General features: G+C 49.3%; 1 protein-coding gene across 2 annotated transcripts in view; it reads right to left on the reverse strand.

The window, feature by feature from the left end:
* LOC147431118 (uncharacterized) overlaps positions 1-19,392 on the reverse strand; it is a 193,141-nt gene that overhangs the window by 66,834 nt on the left and 106,915 nt on the right. Inside the window, exons 3-5 of one of the 2 annotated variants that reach the window (XM_086494540.1) lie at positions 12,996-13,085; positions 12,735-12,797; positions 12,579-12,631 (exon numbers count right to left, since the gene is read on the reverse strand). In XM_086494540.1, the coding sequence (XP_086350666.1) occupies positions 12,579-12,631; positions 12,735-12,797; positions 12,996-13,085 (206 nt within the window). The remainder of the gene's footprint in view (positions 1-12,578; positions 12,632-12,734; positions 12,798-12,995; positions 13,086-19,392) is intronic. The other variant, XM_086494541.1, reaches the window with a different exon arrangement.

The raw sequence follows: 19,392 nt of genomic DNA on the forward strand, positions 1-19,392 counted from the left end.
TGATACCTTTTGGTCAGGTGCTTTTGGACCTAGAGGCATTCAGGGTGGGGTATGTATGACTACTGTGGACTCATTGCAGCAGGCCATTGTGGGCAGAGGGATTATTGTGCCAGGCAGGGCTCAGTGGATTACTATGCAGGTTCAGGGTGGCCTTATGGGCTTCTTGAACATCTATGCGCCCAATGTGGCGAGTGCTCGTGCAGAGTTTTGGTCACAGATTGTTGAGTCTTTGCCACAGGTGGACCATTGGTGTGTAGGAGGGGACTTCAACATGTTGGAGGACCCTTCTGACAGGATCGGAGGCAGCCATGCTACTGTGCATGGAGTCGAGTTAGCAGCTTGGGAGAGGTTGTGTATGACTTTGAGAGTCTCGGATACATGGCAGCATTCTGGCTTTGTGAGGCCTCCAGAGAGTCTTGCCTTCTCTAGGTCGGACCGCAGAGTGGGAGGAGTGAATCTATCGCGGATAGATCGCTTCTACACTAGTGACCACTTCAGTGACTTGGGGGGATCAGTGGGCATCCTGGCAGGGACATCCTTCTCGGACCATGCACCAGTGATCCTCACAGTGGCAGACAGGCAGAGGAGAGGGAGCACGATGCCTCGCATCCCAGAGAGGGTCTTGTTGGACTCAGCACTCAGAGAGAGAGTAGAGGCTCTCTGGACAGAGGGCATGGACAGCCAGGCTCTACCTGCAGACAGAGTGGCCTTAGGCCACTCAGCTTAGCCACTTTTTTCTCCAGGAGTCTCTGGCTCGACGGGCTGCAGCGAGAGAGGAGGAGCAGCGTCTCAGACGAGGCATTGCTTCACTACAGAGGATGCAGGAGCAGCAACCAGACAGTCCATGGTTGGAGGAGCAGTTACAGCAGGCTCGACAGGAGCTTGCTTGCACAGAGGAGAGGCGTCATGAGTTTGCCTTTCACCGACAAGCATCTCAGTGGACTTAGGTGGGTGACAGAGTGACAGGTGCTTTTTTTGAGACAGTGGGACCTCGGCACTCAAATGCCAAGGTCAATCAATTGAGGAGTCCCGATGGGTCAGTTGTTTGTGAGCCTGAGGATATGTGTGCAGTTGCGACTGACATTTACCGTGAGTTACTGTCGGCTGAGCCCCAGTCAGAGCGACAGGATGCATGCAAGGAGCAGGTTTGGGCTCAGATGCCTTGTCTTGTGACTGAGGAGATGCGCTAGAGGCTAGAGATGCCTCTTCAGCTTGAGGAGCTGCACACGGCTCTTAGGGCCCTCCCTTGTGGTAGCTGTCCAGGTGAGGATGGGCTGACTCCCAGCTTCTTCTTGGAGTACTGGGACCTGCTTGGCCCAGATCTTTGTAGTGCCTTTCAGTACATTCTGCACACAAGAGTGATGCCGGATAGCATGAGTGAGGGCCTGATTTACCTCATTCCAAAGGAGGGTGGCTCCTTGGATGAGATTCGACAGTGGCGCCCCATCACCATCCTCAACTCAGCCTACAAAATTCTTGCCAAGGCTTTGAGTTTGAGGATTCAGCCACTTTTGGAGAGCCTTATACATGGGACTCAGACAGGTTTTGTCAAGGAACGCAGTATCCTTGACAACATCTTCACTTTCTGGGAGGCTTCTGCCCTGGCACGGCTCCGTGGGGAGGACCTTATGATTCTTCTTCTCGATTTTGAGAAGGCATACGACAGAGTTGACTGGGACTTTCTAGAGGGCACTCTATGCAGGATGGGCTTCTCAGATGCTTGGATCAGAGGGGTGTCAGCTTTGTACAGACAGGCTCACAGTCAGGTGCTTTTGGCAGGAGGTAGAGGTGAGCGCTTCATGCTCACAAGATCGGTCAGACAGGGTTGTCCTCTTGCCCCCTTTCTCTTTCTGTTCTATGCGGAGGCGATGAGCAGATGTTTGGTGTCACAGCAGGTTGGTCTGAGGGGCCTAGCACTCCCTATACGGGGAGATGAGCTTCTGGACGCTGAGTTTGCCGACGACTCAGCCTTGTACTTAGAGGGCCAGGAGGCCAATCTACATAGATGTGAGCAGGCTTTGGAGACCTTCTGCTCTGCATCGGGCGCACTGATCAACTAGAGAAAGACAGTGGCTTTCTCGATTGGCAATGCCCCTGTGCAAGATTGGATGCCAGGAGAGGGTTTCAGGTGGATTCCTCCAGGGACTGCAGTTCGGTACTTGGGATGTGAGGTTGGTTTGACTTGTCCCCCGAGCAGCAGATTCCTCCTCTTCTCCTGTCCATCAGGAGAAAGCTGTTACATTGGAGCTCAGCAGGACTTTCGCTGCCTGGTAGAGTAGTAGTTGCCAACCAGGTGTTGTTGGCGACTATGTGGTACATCACTTCTTGCTGGATCTTCTCGAGTTCTTGTATCAGCCAGGTAGAGAGGCTGATCAGGAACTTCCTTTGGTCAGGTCGTGACACTCAGATTGCCCGAGCCAAAGTGGCTTGGTCGGTCATCACACTTCCTTGTTCTCAGGGAGGGCTTGGGATCATTGATCCAGCACAGCAGAGTAGAGCCCTTCTTGGGAAGTTCGTCGTCGGAGGACTTCTTCCAGGCGAGGAGCCCTGGAAGGAGTTCTTGCTGCAGAGGCTTTGTGCCAGGGTGCCTCAATCAGGAGGCCCTTGGCAACCTTCGACCAGATGGATCTTTACAGAGTTGCGCCGAGTTGGTTTGAGCAGGAGACTGGAGGACCGATTCGCTGTGAGTTTTGCTTCGATCTTGGGAGCTCTTGCGGCGTGGCCTAGAGCAGAGACAGCCGACGTGCACGGAGGAGCGCCTACGGCAGCCCCTCGTCTGGAACCCCATGGTTAGCACTCAGAGAGGCCACTTGGTTGGGAGTCGGCCTCATGTTTCTTGGGGTCCCATGGCAGCAGGTCCAGCGCGCTCTCTAGGTGACTGGCTAGAGTTCACAGGTTTGTCAGAGGAGATACAGGCTGTCCAGCTACAGGGCATGAGAGGGGTGCAGAGCATGTGTCAGGACATCTCAGAGTCAGTTCCAGCTGAGTGGCTCACGCCTCTCGAGCCAGTAGCACCCCGGTGGATGGGAGCCTTCACACGACGGGAGGATCTCATTTCAGTCAGGGCCTGCTCAGAGACTGTCCCAGCCCTATTCTTCGAGCTTCAGGGTGGGGGACGATTACATCGAGTTGCAGTAGAGGCCCCGCAGGTAGTAGAGTGCTGTTTCCAGAGGATCCGAGTTGTGGGCATCTGTGGGAGGACTTGCGTCATAGACCCTGACCCAGCAGCTCTTAAGACTGGACACTCGAGGCTATGGGCTTGGGAGTGTTGTCCACTAGCACGAGTACAGTGGGATCCTCGTGAGTGGCTATGGAGGGACTCCTTCTCATCTGCAGACCGCCCAGGAGTCCCCTTTTTTCAGTACACTGTTCGGCTTGGACGTCATATACTTGCAGCACAGAGAGAGGCCCACCCCGCTGCAGCACGTCATTGGCAGGAGGAGGGCCTCACAGTCGAGTTCTTGGCAGCCTTTTGGCAGAGGCTGTGGGACTCCAGACAACCGAGGCGCGTCACTTTGTTCCAATGGCTGGTTGCACACAGAGCCACAGCAGTAGGGAGCTGGCTTGTGCATAGTGGTCTCTCGGCCGCATGTGTAGCCTGTGACCAGTTGGTGGAGAGTCAGCGTCACTGTCTTTGGGACTGTCCCTCGGCCCAGCAGGTGTGGCTACGAGTTCTTCGGCTGATGCCTGCCCTCTCCACGGCTCGACAGTACACTTGGGGGGCAGCAGCTTGGTCCACCCTCACGGGCCTGGCACTTCAGTTTGAGCTATCTTCCACCAGCAGGATGATAGTGATGCAGCGGGGACGACCTACACTCCAGCCTGCTAACAGAGCTTACTCCACAGGAGTGGTGCAGTGAGAGAGAGGAGTGTTGGGAGCTCATCAGCGGCCTAGCTCTCTGGTTCATCTGGCGGGCCCGCTGTTTCCGCATCTTTGAGGCTCGCCTTGTGCCACCAGCAGAGACTGTTCGTGACTTTTGGCTAGAGCTGATCCATACTCTCAGAGGACAGCTTGAGGGACTACAGGGCAGCTCCGACCGCATGCGGGAACGTCGCGAGGCTTTCCTTCGACTCTGGCGCCCTGGGCCTTTCTACACCATAGTCCAGGGGGTGCTCAGATGGCACTACTGTCCACCTGTGTGGCTCTTCCCTCCTCCCATCTCTTGATTTAGCCTCATTGTATATATGTTGTTTTTTCATTGGGAGAGTCTCCCCATCATGCTTGCTGTAGCCCTCTCTCGCAAGGGTGGATGTAGCCCTATGGGCAATTTTCATTAACTAATAGAAGGATCTTTTTCTCGGAAAAAAAAAAAAAAACCCATGCGCGTGAAACCATGATGTCATCTCCCCATAGCAGCATGCTGTATCTCCCTGCATGTTCAACTCGAGAGGACTCAAGTGCAAGGCGGGCATATCTGTCTCTGGGAAGTTCCCACATGCAGTGAATGAAGGAGACAGATCTGGTGAGCGCCTCAACCACGAGTGGAGGGGCAGCTAGCTCTGCTCGGACAATAGCACCCGGTACTGAAGCCTTAGCTCTAATGAGCCGTGAGATCGTAAAGACCAGAGGCTTCTCCATATCCCCCATCCATCAGTGCGGCCTGTCCTACCGTGATGATCCAATGAAGGTCCCCAAATCTCAGCTCCATAAAGAAATGCAGAAGCCACAAAAGTGTAAAAGAGCCAGAGCTTCGTCCGAGGCTCTTGAAACTGAACCTGCGAACACATCCTTTCCAATCTACCCAATGCTGCATGGGCTCTGGTCAATCTAGTGTCTGCTGCCCTCCTCAATGAAAATGCTGGCCCACTAAAAACCACTCCAAGGTAAGTGTAAGCATCTGTATACTCCACTGTCTCCTAGCCGTATCTGAATGTGGGCGCTAACCTCCTGATCCACTGTGGGGTGGTATTAAATACCATGACCTTGGTTTTACCAAGGTTGACAGACAAACCACTTTCCTGGGCAAACCTATGCAAAGAATCCAAGTGACGTTGCATCCCCTCCGGAGAGTCCGAGATCAACAGCATATCATCAGCATATAACAATAGTGGAATCCATGTCCCTGCCACTTGTGCACCTCTATCACCATCTCTCTTAATGTAGTCAGAAACCTCATCCACATACATACCAAATAGAGTAGGAGAGAGCGGGCAGCCCTGCTTCACCCCAATAGTTGAGTAAACCGGTGTGGATAGACCCTCTGAGGTACATACATGTCCCACTACTGAACTGTATAATGCCATGAACCCCCAAATGAGCTCTGTGGGTACTCCCATCTGCTGTAATCTGCGCATCAATCCAGCTCTGGGTACTGTGTCAAATGCTTTGCGAAAATCCACAAAGCTACAATAGATCCGTAACCCATTTGATCAGGCCTCCTCAATGATGGCTGTAAGTGTCAAGATATGGTCAAGAGTAGAAAAACCCCTCCTGAACCCTGCCTACCTGGCTGCGCGTATCCCCTTCCTCTCTGCCCATCTACTCAGCTGCTGCTCAAGAATAGATGCGTACAACCGTACCAATGAGTGTCCAATCATGATAGTGCGATAATTCCCAGGCTCCATAAGGTCTCCCGACTTGAAGATAGGTACAATAGTAGATAGGCTCCAAGTATCAGGCAAGCCCTCACACATGGCACGATAAAACATAACTGCTAGAAGCTCTGCTAGTAGATCTCTGGCATGCGTGAAATGCTCGGCCACTAAGCCATCGTGATCATATGCTCTCCCAATCCTCATCTTGTCAATGGCCTTCCTCACCATCTCAGCAGTGAAAAAAAGCACATGTGTGTGGGCATGGATCAAGGGGGTCAGGAAGGGGGGGCTGCTCAGGAACTGTGTACAAAGATGATGCGTACTGGCCCCAGGCCTCTATAGAAGTGATGGCAGGGGGGGGGGGGGGGGGGGGGGGGTGAGTGCTCATGAAAGAGCCGCCACGCCTCAGGTGAGTCCTGACTCAAGGATAGCCCCAACAGCACCTCCTTCTGAAGTCTAGCTCTAATGTCCCGGCATTCCTCATCATACCAACTGTTTTGGGGCATGCTCCCCGAACGGCATCTCGGCTCAGGCGGGGTATGTGGGTATGCCTCTACTGCTGCATCATGTAGTGTCTGTGTCAGTATAGTAGTAAGCTCCTCCAGAGGTCGCCCTAGCTCCTCTGTGCATAGGCGTATGTAGATCCCATCTATGCATATAGAGTCCGTCTCCCGCGTGAAGGTGTAGCGAGTAGGGACTGCTGCCCGTGGCCTGTGTGCTACACTAAACTAAAAAGAGATAGTCAACGACACAAGAGCATGATTCACTACCACACCAATAGGTCTGGGTCCAACCCTGAGATCCTGGGTACTAGAGATGAGGTTCGGCTATGCCATGACATAATCCACTGTGCTGGCTCCATGTCTGTGTGGAAAGCATGTAAAACCCCCCGCAGCGGGAAATCTCTGTAGGCCATTCAAGATGGCCAATCCATGTGCAGTCCCCATGTCTATCAAGTGTCGTCCATACTCAGTGTATTCCCCATCCTGTGATAGTCTGGGTAGGCCCGGCTCTGCAACATCCAGCTCTCTCAGCATCTCCTGTGAAGTATCATAAAATACTGTCTGATGATGGGCAGTCCTAGCATTGAAATCCCCTAGAATGATGATGTCACCATCTCTGGAGAACTCCCATAAGTCATCATCCAAAATAGAAAAAGGGGACTGCCCTCTGGGTGGTTCATAAACTGACGTACTCGGGGGAAGTAACAAATAGCAATGTAAAGATATCTGCTTGTCTCTGCTCTCAATCTCACCCACATGTACCTAGCTTGCTCATCCCTGCGGGCTATATGTATCAATGGTTGCAACTCCTCCCTAAATAAGACTGCTACTCCTCCTGAGCCCCGCCCTCTGTGCTCTGATCGTGTCTCCTGTCTACAAGCTCCCATTTATATCCACTAATGTGAGGCATAGACTGCCCAAGGGCCTGATGTGTCTCAGAGTAGAAGACAATGTCTCCTCCCCTAAAACTATCCTCAAAAGCACCCACATCAAGGCGCATAGATCGATTACAATTCCAGGTGGCAACTTTGAGTGTGGTCCCATAGGTCTCGCACCGTCATGTGAAGCGCCACTCTACAATCACCACCCGACCATCTCTGTAGAAGGCCGTCTTCCCCTTCTCCCTTGCCGCTTGAATCTCTGGCATTACCTCTCTCATATGCGCAAGCTGTGTGAGAGTGAGGTCATCTCCAAGGAATATGCCCGTTTTCTTTAGTGTAGGATGCCTCTTCAAGAAGTCCTTGTTTGCCTCCATGGATGGGAAACGGATGACTAAAGCTCTCTCTTTTCAAGTCTCCCCATCTCCTTGTGTCTTCTTCCCTACCCTCCATGCCTTTGTATGAGTAGCCTCCCTACCCATCATGCCGAGAAGTGCTCCGACTTCCCCTTCCACATCATCTCGGTCTTAAACCGGTTACTCTTATATGCAAAGCTCTAGTTTTCCTTTGTTGCTCTTCTTCTAGAGTCATGTTGATGATTGTAGGAGTGGGGACAGATGTGGTTTCTTTCCCTTTCCCTTTCTTAGCGACTTCTATCCATTTCTCGGCCTCATCCGCCTTCTTCTGTGTCTTCGTGATCACATCCATCCACGAAGACGTCTTTACCACATTTTGTTTCTCCTCCTCTTTGATGATCCGTACCTGCTCCTTGATGACCTTGAATTCCTCTATCACCGAGGGCTGGAATTCCCCTTCCTCTAGTCCACTGCTTGCTCTATCAGCAAGCTCTGGCTTGAGGGCCGAGACCTCTTCTTTAAGTGCTTTTGAATCCGCCTTAAGTGCTTGTAGCTCTCCTCGTGCAAGTCCTCTTTCTCCTTCTTCCATTGCGCGCCTTCGTTGAGAAACATTTGAAGAAGGTTGGCCTTCGCTCCGTATCTGCTTTCCATTCTTTCATCTCCCTTTCCATTTGTGTTATCCGCTTGTTTGTGAGCACAAAGGTTGCCTTCGTATGGGGCTTACTCACTGGCGAAGCACTCGTGACCTCCATCAAAAACACAATCTGCACTTCTACAAGAGAGGCCAACCCACTATATCCACATTACGCATACATCCATGTCCCGCATAGTGCATACATATGTTTTTCTCATATCAATCATACATTTTTTTATTTTCTATTTTCTGATTTTCTGATTTTTCTTTTCTACTAATTTCTGTCAATGCTGTTATGTAATTCCCTGCAGGTCTGCAACTCGTGAGAATTCTGAATTCTGAAAATTCTGAAAATGTATTTTTTGTATTTTGTAAATCTGCAGGTCTGAAAAAATCTGCCGCTCTGAAGCTGAATTTCTGAGCTCTGAATTGCGTTCAAAATCTATAAATCTCCGGATTGTGTGTGTGTGTGTGTGTGTGTGTGTGTGTGTGTGAGAGAGAGAGAGAGAGAGAGAGAGAGAGAGAGAGAGAGAGAGAGAGAGAAATGAAATGTTATATAAGCGTCTTCAAAAGGCCAAAGTGACCTATGAGACAAGAAAGTTACAATGTGGTGGATCTGATACAAAGTAAGAGTAACAAGATGACAAAATAACATACTATGGAATCCTAAACTGCTAGGTGTGAACTAAGCAGCTAGCCGGGATAGCTAGATCACAAGAGATCCAGTATCGGTCGCTGGCGGATCTCATCAATCTCCTCCATGGTCAGTAGTCTGATCGTGCGTCGTGCATGTCGGGCCAAAGTGATCCAAATCCTCTGATGCAGCCTCCGTCGATGATGTGTAGTCCTCCGCTGTCGTGGGCGTCTGGATCTCCCCAGCTCAGTAGCTCGGTCGATCAGTGTCCCTCTGGTGTAAGGCGACGAGCTCTACTGTGGTAGTAGCTCCTCCGGGTGTCCAATGGCAGCTCTAAACAAGTCTGTGATCTGTCTCTGAGACTGGCTCCCTCTCATCAAGCTCTCTCTGTGTCTGCGCAGCTCGAGAAAAAACAAACCCAGACATCTCTGATCCTCGTACCGCATGAGTGTGGAGAGTGGTCGAAAGCCCTCTCTGAATAAGCAATGGAAGCGGCCTCGTATCTCGTAGTAGACGGGGCGGTGGCATGTGTAATGCAACTCTGTCTCAGGCTCGATGTCACATAGGGGGCATGTCCTAGCCTCTGCTAGTACTCCGATGTATCTCCCAGTCTCGATCCGTAGCTGGTGTGAAGATGTGCGTATCTGGCCAATAGCACATCGTATCCCATGAGACAAGTGGGTGTCCATGTATCTGGGCCTCGTCACAAAACCATCCTCCGTAAGCTGGAGGAGATGCTCTCTGTAGAAAGCCATCTTCGTGCTCAGCTCCTGTGCTGGCTGTATCAATGTCCTCTTGGTGTCTAGCTAAGTCAAGTCCTGGCGAATGAGCCTGGCGATCTCGGACTGTGTAAGAGTCAAAGAGGGTGCATCCAATGAGTACTGGAAGGGAGAATATCTATCTATGCTGAACCCATTCGCCTGAAACCATGATGTCATCTCCCCATACCAGCATGTTGTGTCTCCTTGCATGGCTAACTGTTGAGAGGACTCGGCCTGCATATCTGTCTCTAGGAAGTTCCCACATGCGGGGTATGAAGGAGACAGATCTGGTAAGCGCCTCAACCACCAGTGGGGGGGGCAGCTAGCTCTGCTCGTACAATAGCACCCGGTACTGAAGCCTTAGCTCTAATGAGCCGCGAGATCATAGAGATCAGAGGCTTCTCCATGTCCCCCCATCCATCACTGCGGCTTGTCCTCCCGTGATGATCCAGTGAAGGTCCCCAAATCTCAGCTCCATAAAGCAATGCAAAAGCCACCAAAGTGTCAAAGAGCCAAAGCTTCGTCCGAGGCTCCTGAAACTGAACCTGTGAACACATCCTTGCCAATCTACCCAATGCTGCATGGGCTCTGGTCAATTTAGTCTCTGCTGCCCTCCTCAATGAAAATGCTGGCCCACTAAAAACCACTCCAAGGTAAGTGTAAGCATCTGTATACTCCACCTTTTCCTGCCCGTATGTGAAGGCGGGCGCTGACCTCCTGATCCACTGTGGGGTGGTATTAAATACCATGACCTTGGTTTTACCAAGGTTGACGGACAAACCACTTTCCTGGGCAAACCTATGCAAAGCATCCAAGTGACGTTGCATCCCCTCCGGAGAGTCGGAGATCAACACAATATCATCAGCATATAGAAATAGTGGAATCCATGTCCCTGCCAGCTGTGCACCTCTATCACCATCTCTCTCAATGTAGTCAGAAACCTCATCTACATACATACCAAATAGAGTAGGAGAGAGCGGGCAGCCCTGCTTCACCCCAATAGTGGAGTAAACCAGTGTGGATAGACCCTGTGGTGTGCGTACATGCCCCACTACTGACCTGTATAATGCCATGACCCCCCAAAAGAGCTCTGTGGGTACTCCCATCTGTTCTAATCTGCACATCAATCTAGCTCTGGGCACTGTGTCAAATGCTTTGCGGAAATCCACAAAGCTACAATAGATCCGTCTCCCACGCGATCTGCCCTCCTCAACGATGGCTCTGAGTGTCAAGATATGGTCAAGAGTAGAAAAAAAAACCCCTCCTGAAACCTGCCTGCCCGGCTGCGTGTATCCCCTCCCTCTCTGCCCATCTACTCAGCTGCTGCTCAAGAATAGATGCATACAACCGTGCCAATGTGTGTCCAATCATGATAGTGCGATAGTTCCCCGACTTGAAGATAGGTACAATAGTAGATAGGCTCCAAGTATGAGGCAAGCCCTCACACATGGCACAGTTAAACATAACTGCTAGAAGCTCTGCTAGTAAATCTCTGGCATGCGTGAAATGCTCAGCCACTAAGCCATCATGATCATATGCTCTCCCAGTCCTCATCCTGTCAATGGCCTTCCTCACCATCTCAACGGTGAAAAAAGCACATGTGTGTGGGCATGGATCGGGGGGGTCGGGAAGGGGGGGCTGCTCAAGAACTGTGTAGGGAGAGAGAGAAGCAAGCAGCCCCCCTCCTTGCTTAAGAAACCTCTGTGTTTAAGTAGCCCCCATGCTTGATAAAAGGCTTATCTACGTCTGATTTTTTGTCCTAAGGTTTTGCTTTTATTGTTTTGCTTCTAATCGATAACTACTGACTCGAACGCGTGGAGTCTCTACGCGAAAGATTGACGTGTAACTTTGTACCTGCGCAAAAGACTGACGCGTTTGAACGCTGTGGGCTGAGGGGGGGATGGGGAGCGCTGGGCTGAGGGGGGAAGGCTGAAAGGGAGCGATGGGCTGAAGAGAGAGAGAGAGAGAGAGAGAGAGAGAGAGAGAGAGAGAGAGAGAGAGATGTGCACAAGAGCAAATCATCATGCTATATGAGACAAGGAAGAAAGCAAGCTTTCCATTAAAGCTATAGAATCTGAAAATCCACCATAACGCTGAAAATGCAGCTTTTCCACTCATATTGGGCGCCCCCTCTTGGGATGAGAGTTTCTACAAGCTCAGTTGGCCTATAGGTTTCTCTCCTACTGCCATGTATCCAGTTTGCCCCATTTTGTTTAATTCCTAGTACCCACCAACTTATAACGTCCTGTCGAGGGGCCTAAATGACTTTAACTGAGCCTAGCCCCTTCTTTACTAGTCGGATTCCAGTGCCGATCGGCCCCGCCATCTTGTGGCTGCGTGGCCTTGACTCTTGCGGGTGAAACTCTCTGCCAATGACCGTTTCACACTGGCCATGCAATGTCCAGGCATTTGTGATTTCAAAAAGAGGGTCCCAAAAATTAAATAAAAAAGAAAGGGAAAAAAACCAACAAATAAAGTTAGTGTTTGTCACAGTCTCATGATTGTTTTGATTGATGTTTTCCCCTAGGAACCTTTCCTAAATCTGCTAGAGAAAGACTAGGCTCCTCTCTCACCTCTTAAGTGTGTCTTTACCTTCAAATAAAAAGAGTTAATTAGTATCGCTGAACTAAATCAAAACCTCAGTCCTCAGTAATCACCTCGTCTTAATGCAATAATGGATTCAATCTGTAAAACATGCAATGTCCCTCACTACATCGTCACCTTTGTAGTGTAAATTGCACAAGCAATTCTTAAGCTGGAGTAGCATCTTGCATGCCAGCCTTCAAAATGTCCTTGATGAAACTTTGTTGCACCTGACATAGTTTGCGAGTTGCTCTTGACGATTGGCCCCTAGCAACCATGTTTTGTCTGTTCCTACCAGTGGATCTTAACCTTGAACACTTAGCAGAATTTTGTCTTTGAAATAGTCGCATAATGTCCTGAACTTCCAGGGAGTAGCTGCAGTAAGAAACTCACTATACATTTGATCTTCACTTGGACTCACCCTTCTGTGTCGCATCAAAGGTAAACCTTCTTGTTGGTGGACCCTCATGAGGAATAGTAGGCCCCAACTCATAATGTGTATCTCAAAAATATCAACTCAATTCTAAATGAAAAAACTTGAACCAAATGGGAAGCAGAGATCAGATGCTGAAAAGGCCAGAGGAAGAGAGGCCAAGAACAAAAGACACATGAGAAGAAGAGAGGTGCATGAGAGCCAAGCAGATGGATAGCCTAGTAAAAAGCATAAAGAAGCAAAATGCCCCCCTCTACTTACCTTTCCCAACTTTGAACCTGGATCCTGATGAAGGATCTTCCACTGTGATGTATCTAGCAGTACAGCAAGGGCAAAGCCAACTTATGAGAAGTCCCCCTTCTCTACAAGAGTCGTATAAAAAAAGAAAATTAAGAAGGTTTGCCAGGTTTAGATCACCTGCAAGACCTTGGTTGTTTGGTTTTGAGGGGGGTTTACACTTGCGTTGTACACGGCTCGGACCTGTATGTTTTCCTTGAGGCGTGAGCCTTCAAGGTGTTTTAATTAATATTTACTAAAAAATCATAATAAAAAAGACAAAAACAATTGTGCCAGTTCAAAATGAGCGAGCTTGATACATCATACAACATTATATGGAGAAAATCCGTACTTGCACCTGTATCTAGTACTCAATCAGACTCAGCAAAGAACACAATATACCTCCCACGGCTGTGGCTTATCATCGAAGTGAAAAGTCAAAACTCCTTGTTTTAGAATGCTACCTGCAACTATGCCTGCTTCTTCTTGAAGCTGAAAACAGATGGTGACAAGTTAGATTAGAACTCAGGCAGGGTGAAAAAGCAATAAAATTTCCTAAACACACTTAGTTTAAAACTTGCACCACACACCTGCACACGCACGTGTCCGTGCACACACTTTTTTCTTCTTGTAAATCTGCTTTGATTACTTTACAAGTGGGAAACCTCAAAGCGAGGAAAACCCACGAAAAGAAAGGGATACAAAGAGCAGAGCACTATGAGGCTCAAAAAGCTAGAAGCAGTCAAAGTAAATCCTGTAGGCATCAAGAGTGATGTCTCCAGCGTCATAAGCAAAATGTAGTGCTTGACCAAGAGATAATTTGAAAGCGTGCACGCACACACACAGACATCTACATGGGCATACCCACATTAATGTTTGAGATTTTTTGAGTATCTTATTGAGACTCATCGGATCTTTGAGATTTGTTAAAAAGGTCACTGAGGATGGTTTTTATTTTTAAATGTCCGTCTATGAACGCTTATGAAAATGGGTGTAATATGATTAGCTGGATACTTCTTTACAGTATAACAAAGAAAGGCCTCGTAACCTTAGCCAATATGCAGATTTTTTGAACTGAAGTAGACATCTATTTCGTAAGTATTGATGGTTACCGGTATCCTTGAACTCTTTTGAAGGCCTCATAATCTGGTTTTTACATGGCTGTAGGCAAATACATAATCGTAGTCCTTTGGCCCACTCGCTGCTGCTGCGCTCGCTCCCATCTCCCTACCTCGCCATCGCCACTGCTCTCCCCCCCCCCCCCCCCCCCCCTTTTTGTCCTCTTGCTGCGTCTTCTCCTTGTGGGATATCGTCTAGATTCGTCAGCGAGATTCGCTCCGGCAGGAACACTCTTATCTTTCGCCCTCATTTGCAGTAGCAGACACAAATGGAAGCTCGTGCTCCGCCTCAAAGGGACTCAGATGAAGTCCCCTCATCCGATCCACCATCGGACTTGCTCTGTCACTAGCAGAGCAAGCGAGCCTTGCAACAGAAGTGGAGCGCCTTTACGCCACCTTTGTTATCTGTAAGATCATTGGCAGTCGACCTAGCAGAGGTGAGGTGCGCAACCTCCTAAAGGCCCATCTCCTAGCAAAGGTAGGAAATATCATCGACATATAGCTTCTCGGACAAGGGTACTACCAGATCGAGTTTGAGACTCCCAAGATGGCTGCCAAGGTCATTTCGATGAGCCCGCTGGCCATCCGAGCGATCAGGGCTCATTTCCGATAGTGGCCCCATGGTTTCGACCCAGCTTCACCTGTTCTTGCCGAGGAAGAAGATCTACCCATTTCAGTTTGCTTCCCCAGCCTGAGGAGAGAGTACCTTCCGCTTCTTTCCAAGATTGGTTCCAAGATCGCGACAGTGTTGGAGACCCTGCATGGTAGCTTCAGTTTCTGCCAAGGCTACACGTATTCCCACAGTACGTGTTTTGGTTCGAGACACCCACACCCTCCCGAAGGTAGTTCCTCTACCTAGGGTGAGTGGCGGGTGGCTCCGCCATAGGGTGGAGTATTTGGGAGTCTCGAACTAGTGCTTCATTTGCCGACAGATGGGCCACTTAGCGAAGGCCTGTCCTCACAGGAGAACTCGATCCACATCGCATGTTCAATCCCCAAGGCTGACCACACAGCAGATAGGTACCCAGGACACACAAGCTCGCACCTCGTCATAGACCAATGACTGGCAGCAGGTACATTGCTGCCGTCGACAGGGAAGGGCTCGCCACACTGTCCCCCCTGGTGGCCCCCCTCCTACAGCCCAACAGCATTGGGTTCCGACAGGGAACTGTTTTGACCCTTTGCGGCAGGTTTCCCCTAAGGAGCTTCCCTCCACCTCCACAGCATTGTGTTCCGACAGGGAACCATTTTGACCCTTGCAGGTTTCCGCTGAGGAGCTTCCCTCCACCTCAGCTTCACGCCAGCCCTTTCCCCCTCCACCTACCGACTCCTTTGCCCCGCCTCCACCCCCCATCTCACCTATTGGGCCCTCAGCTTCGTCACCCGACCCATCCCGCACTCCTCCGACACAGGGGACTAGACACTCATCTGCAGCTCGATGCTCTCTTGGAAGTGATCTCACTATGAGCTGAATGGCTCGGGGGGGGGGGGGGGGGGGGGGGGGGTGGGGGGCAACCCTACTTGAGGACGCCACTTCTGGTACAGGTCTCTCCTTTTGCTTCAGTCCCCCGTGGGCCAACCAATTTTGACATTGGCCGACGGTGGGATTTCTTTGACTGTAGCTTCACCCGATTCCTCGACGACCCACCTTGCGACCTTAAGGCAGCTTGTTTCCGAGTACACATTCTCTTGCTAGCTGCCAGAGGCACCGACGCTTTGGATACAACGGTAGGTTACTATGCAGGTTACTATGCAGGTTCCCCGTAGCCTCATGGGCTTCCTGAACATCTCTGCGCCCAACCATGCGAGTGCACGAGCTAAGTTTTGGTCACACATTGTGGAGTCTTTGCCTCATGCAAATCAGCAGTATGTTGGGGGGGACTTCAACATGTTGGAGGACCCCTCAGATAGGATTGGAGGCAGCCATGCTACTATGCATGGGGCTGAGTTGGCAGCTTGGGAGCGCTTATGTATGACCTTGAGGATTTCAGATGTTTGGCAACATGCAGGCTTTGAGCGACCCTTAGAGAACCTATCTTTCTCTCAATCTGACCGCAAAGTAAGGGGCATGAATCTATCTCGGATAGATCGCTTCTACGCAAGTGACAACATTTGTGACATGGGAGGATCTCTATGCATTTTGACAGGGACTACCTTTGAGATCATGCGCTAGTGATTCTTAGTGGCAGACAGATTGAGGAGTGGGAGTGCCATGTTGCGCATTCTCGAGAGGATTCTACACGATACAGAGCTCAAAGAGAGGGTTTGGTGGCGCTTTGGACAGAGAGTTTGGGCACTCACGACACCCCTGCTAGTAGAGTGGCCATTTGAAGCACCCGATTGACGAAATGCATTCTCGATGGCATACGGCCATCCGTTCACCTCTAAAGTAAGCTCTGAAGAAAACACCTACGTTGGCCATACTTACTCAAGAAGTGTACTCGGAGGATGAATTCGATGAAGCTATAGAAAGGCGAGTCAGTCGACTCATGAAGACCAAGAAGCAGCCGAGGAGACAGAGTCAAGTAGCGGTGCAGCAGACTATCCTAGCTACTTTTGAGAATCTATTTTTGAGAATGCACGAAGCACAAAGAAGTGTGTGCGCTTTGAAGGTATTTCTAGTTCATCCTCATCCTCTTCTGACAGCTCAAACAGTTCTTCCTCCTCTGACTCTAGTGATGAGGACTAAAAGAGCGGGACTCAGAGGCATAGCAAAAGCAAGAAGAAGGCAAAGAAAAGCAGATCCCATCGGAGATCTTGGATGCATTTTGAGAGATCAGATGAGGACTCATTTTCGTCTGAAAGTACGGACTCCGATAAGCAGACGTTTTCTACAAATAGGAAGTATTTTTACAGAGCTGATCAATATGATTTTCTTGAGGATAAGGGCAAGAAGACCAAAGATTTCAAGGAGGGTGGGCAAGCATTAAAATTTTATACTTTTTCGGGTTTTTGAGATATCCACAAGGTTCTCGCTATCATCCAACAGTTGGACATAGCCTACTTCGGAGCACGCTACTCAGAGCACTCCAAGGTGAGAGGGCAGCAACTTATCTTAAGGGAAACGCACAAACACGGTGGTCTACATTACTGTTGTGAAGGGCAGCACCAATGAAGTGGCTACAATTCAAGCGAATTCTAACCTCTTCTTGGCTCACTCAGGAGTACGAACGTGACGTGATCACCGCTTGGAATGATCTGCAGATGACCAAGGAAGATACATTATACATCTACTGCCACAGGATCTGGATACTTTTCTACCAGCCTCTTCTTTCAAAAAGATGACCTTAAAACCGCAGACTGAGAGATTTTGTTGTGGTCTACCTAAAGAGATACAGGACTATTATTTGCTACAAAAGTCCGAGTCCATGCAACAACTAGTGGGGCATGCCAAACAAGGGTTTGCAATGCACCGGGGTACTCTTACATATCCTACTGATCAACTTTTGACAGCGAGGACCGGACAGAATTCGAACAACTGTAACAGACAAAGGGGAAAGCTTCAGAAAAAGAAACCTTCAGGACCTCAGTTGTCAACAAAGCAGCGAGTTGAGTACTTCAAGGAGGGGAAGTGTTACAATGTGAAGAGTAGGGGCATGTGCTAGCCTGGTGTCCACACAAGGCACCCAGAGGACAGCCAGAGGACAAGCCACAGTGTTCCAAGGCAATTGAAGAGCATGCAAGAAAAGGGAAGACGAAAGCACGACCCGTAGTAGACTTTGTGGGGACCAACCCTGATCAGATGGACGAGAGTACAGAACTTTGCAAAGCATGGGGCAAAGTGCGAGACCTCGAAGCCCTTATTTTCTTCGATGGAGGAGCCAAGGCCAACTTCATCTCACCCAAATTGACGGCTCAACTTGGAGTCTAACAGAGGCAGTTCTAACTTCTAGCGGCACCCGGACGGGATGTTGCCACTACACCTATCATTGGCAAACTACGGTTGCATTGCCATGGGTATTTAGAGCACAAGGACTTCCACGTCATGCCTTTGGAAGTCTCTTAGGAATCCCTTGGTTCCATAAGAACAGCGCAGTGGTTGACGATAGGGCCAGAAAAGCTACCTTGAAGACTCAAGGACGAGTCCGTTCCACTTGTATCGGCTTCGGCCATTTCTCAAGTAATGAAATCCAGTCTTTTTATTTACTCGATCTTCTTGAAAGAGTTGAATAACAGTCAAAGGCCAAATATGTCCGACCTAGGAAGGAACAAAAGACTTTCTGCAAGCTCAAGTTAATTGTTTCTCTTAAGGCTTACCAGAAGAGTTACCTCCTCAGCGTCCTCAAGATCACACAGCTGATTTGATTCCAGACAATAGACCACCAAACCAGCCACCTTACCGAGTTGGTCGAGCCCAAAATGAAGAAATTATGAACCAGGTGATAGAGCTTCTTGGGAAGGGTCTTATTCAGCCCAGTACTTCACCATTTTGTTCGCTTGTGTTACTGGTTCTTAAGAAAGATGGACTTGGAGAATGTACATTGACTACAGAGCTCTCGACAAAATCACCGTCAGGAACAGATTCCCTATTCTGAGGATCGATGATATACTAAACAGACTTCAGGGTTCTACTTGCTTTAGTAGAATTGATTTGAAGAGTGGTTATCATCGGATACGAATTGCTCCTAAGGATGTCTACAAGACAACTTTCAGAACGTCTTTTGGTTTGTATGAGTATTTGGTGATGCCTTTTGGTCTCACAAATGCTCTAGCTACATTCAACCGCATGATGGACAGAGAGTATAGAAACTAGATCATTTGTGGGCACCTTTTTCAACGATATCATCTTCTTCTCCAAGAGTGAGGCAGCGCACAGACACCATTTGTTACAGGTTTTCGAGGCACTGCGGCAACATTGATTGGTAGCAAATGGGGAAAAGAGCGAGTTTTTCTTGCCAGAGATACACTTCTTGGGACACATTGTCTCAACGGAAGGTGTAAAGATGGACCCAGCCAAGGTTGAGACCATTTGTGACTGGCCAGATTTGAAAAAAGTACATGAAGTTCGAAGCTTTTTGGGTTTGCGCTCTTATTACACGCGGTTCATTCAAAAGTTTGGGAAGATAACTTCTCCATCGCATGCATTGACTCAGAAAGGGGTTCCTTTACTTGGGGACCGTATTGCAGCCTTTCGGACGTTGTTGACAATAGGTCTAGTTGGCTTTGCTACACTTGCAAAAGCCCTCTGAGGTTTACTGTGATGCTTGTGGTCGACTAGTTTGGGAGCAGTCTCGATGCAAGAGGGCCATGTTATAGCTTACAAGAGCAAGATGTTCTCATGTCCTGAACGGGTTGCACAAATTTATAAGAAAGCTTTTGGCAGTTATTCCTGCTCTTACACAATGGCGACATTTTCTACTCGATGCCGATTTTACTGTGTTCACCAATCATCAGAGTTTACGCTACTTTCTATCTCAGAAGGAGCTTTCGGAAAAGCAGATGCAGAAGCAGATGCAATGGGCTTATATTCTGTCACAGTTTCACTTCCAGATTGTCCATGTTCAAGGGCAAAAGAACTTAGTGGCAAACGCGTTGTCTCACAAGCCATTGGTTTTGGTTATTTTGGCAATTCATCATAGAAGCTTTGAGGATATGGTAGGTCAATACGCCACCGATCCTGATTTTACAGACATCTTTAACCGGTTACAGAGTGGGGAGACAGTTGACAGAGTGCCATTGTC

This window comes from Adiantum capillus-veneris, chromosome 21 (genome assembly GCF_014529385.1).
Source record: "Adiantum capillus-veneris isolate H3 chromosome 21, ASM1452938v2, whole genome shotgun sequence".
Classification (NCBI taxonomy): Eukaryota; Viridiplantae; Streptophyta; class Polypodiopsida; order Polypodiales; family Pteridaceae; genus Adiantum; species Adiantum capillus-veneris.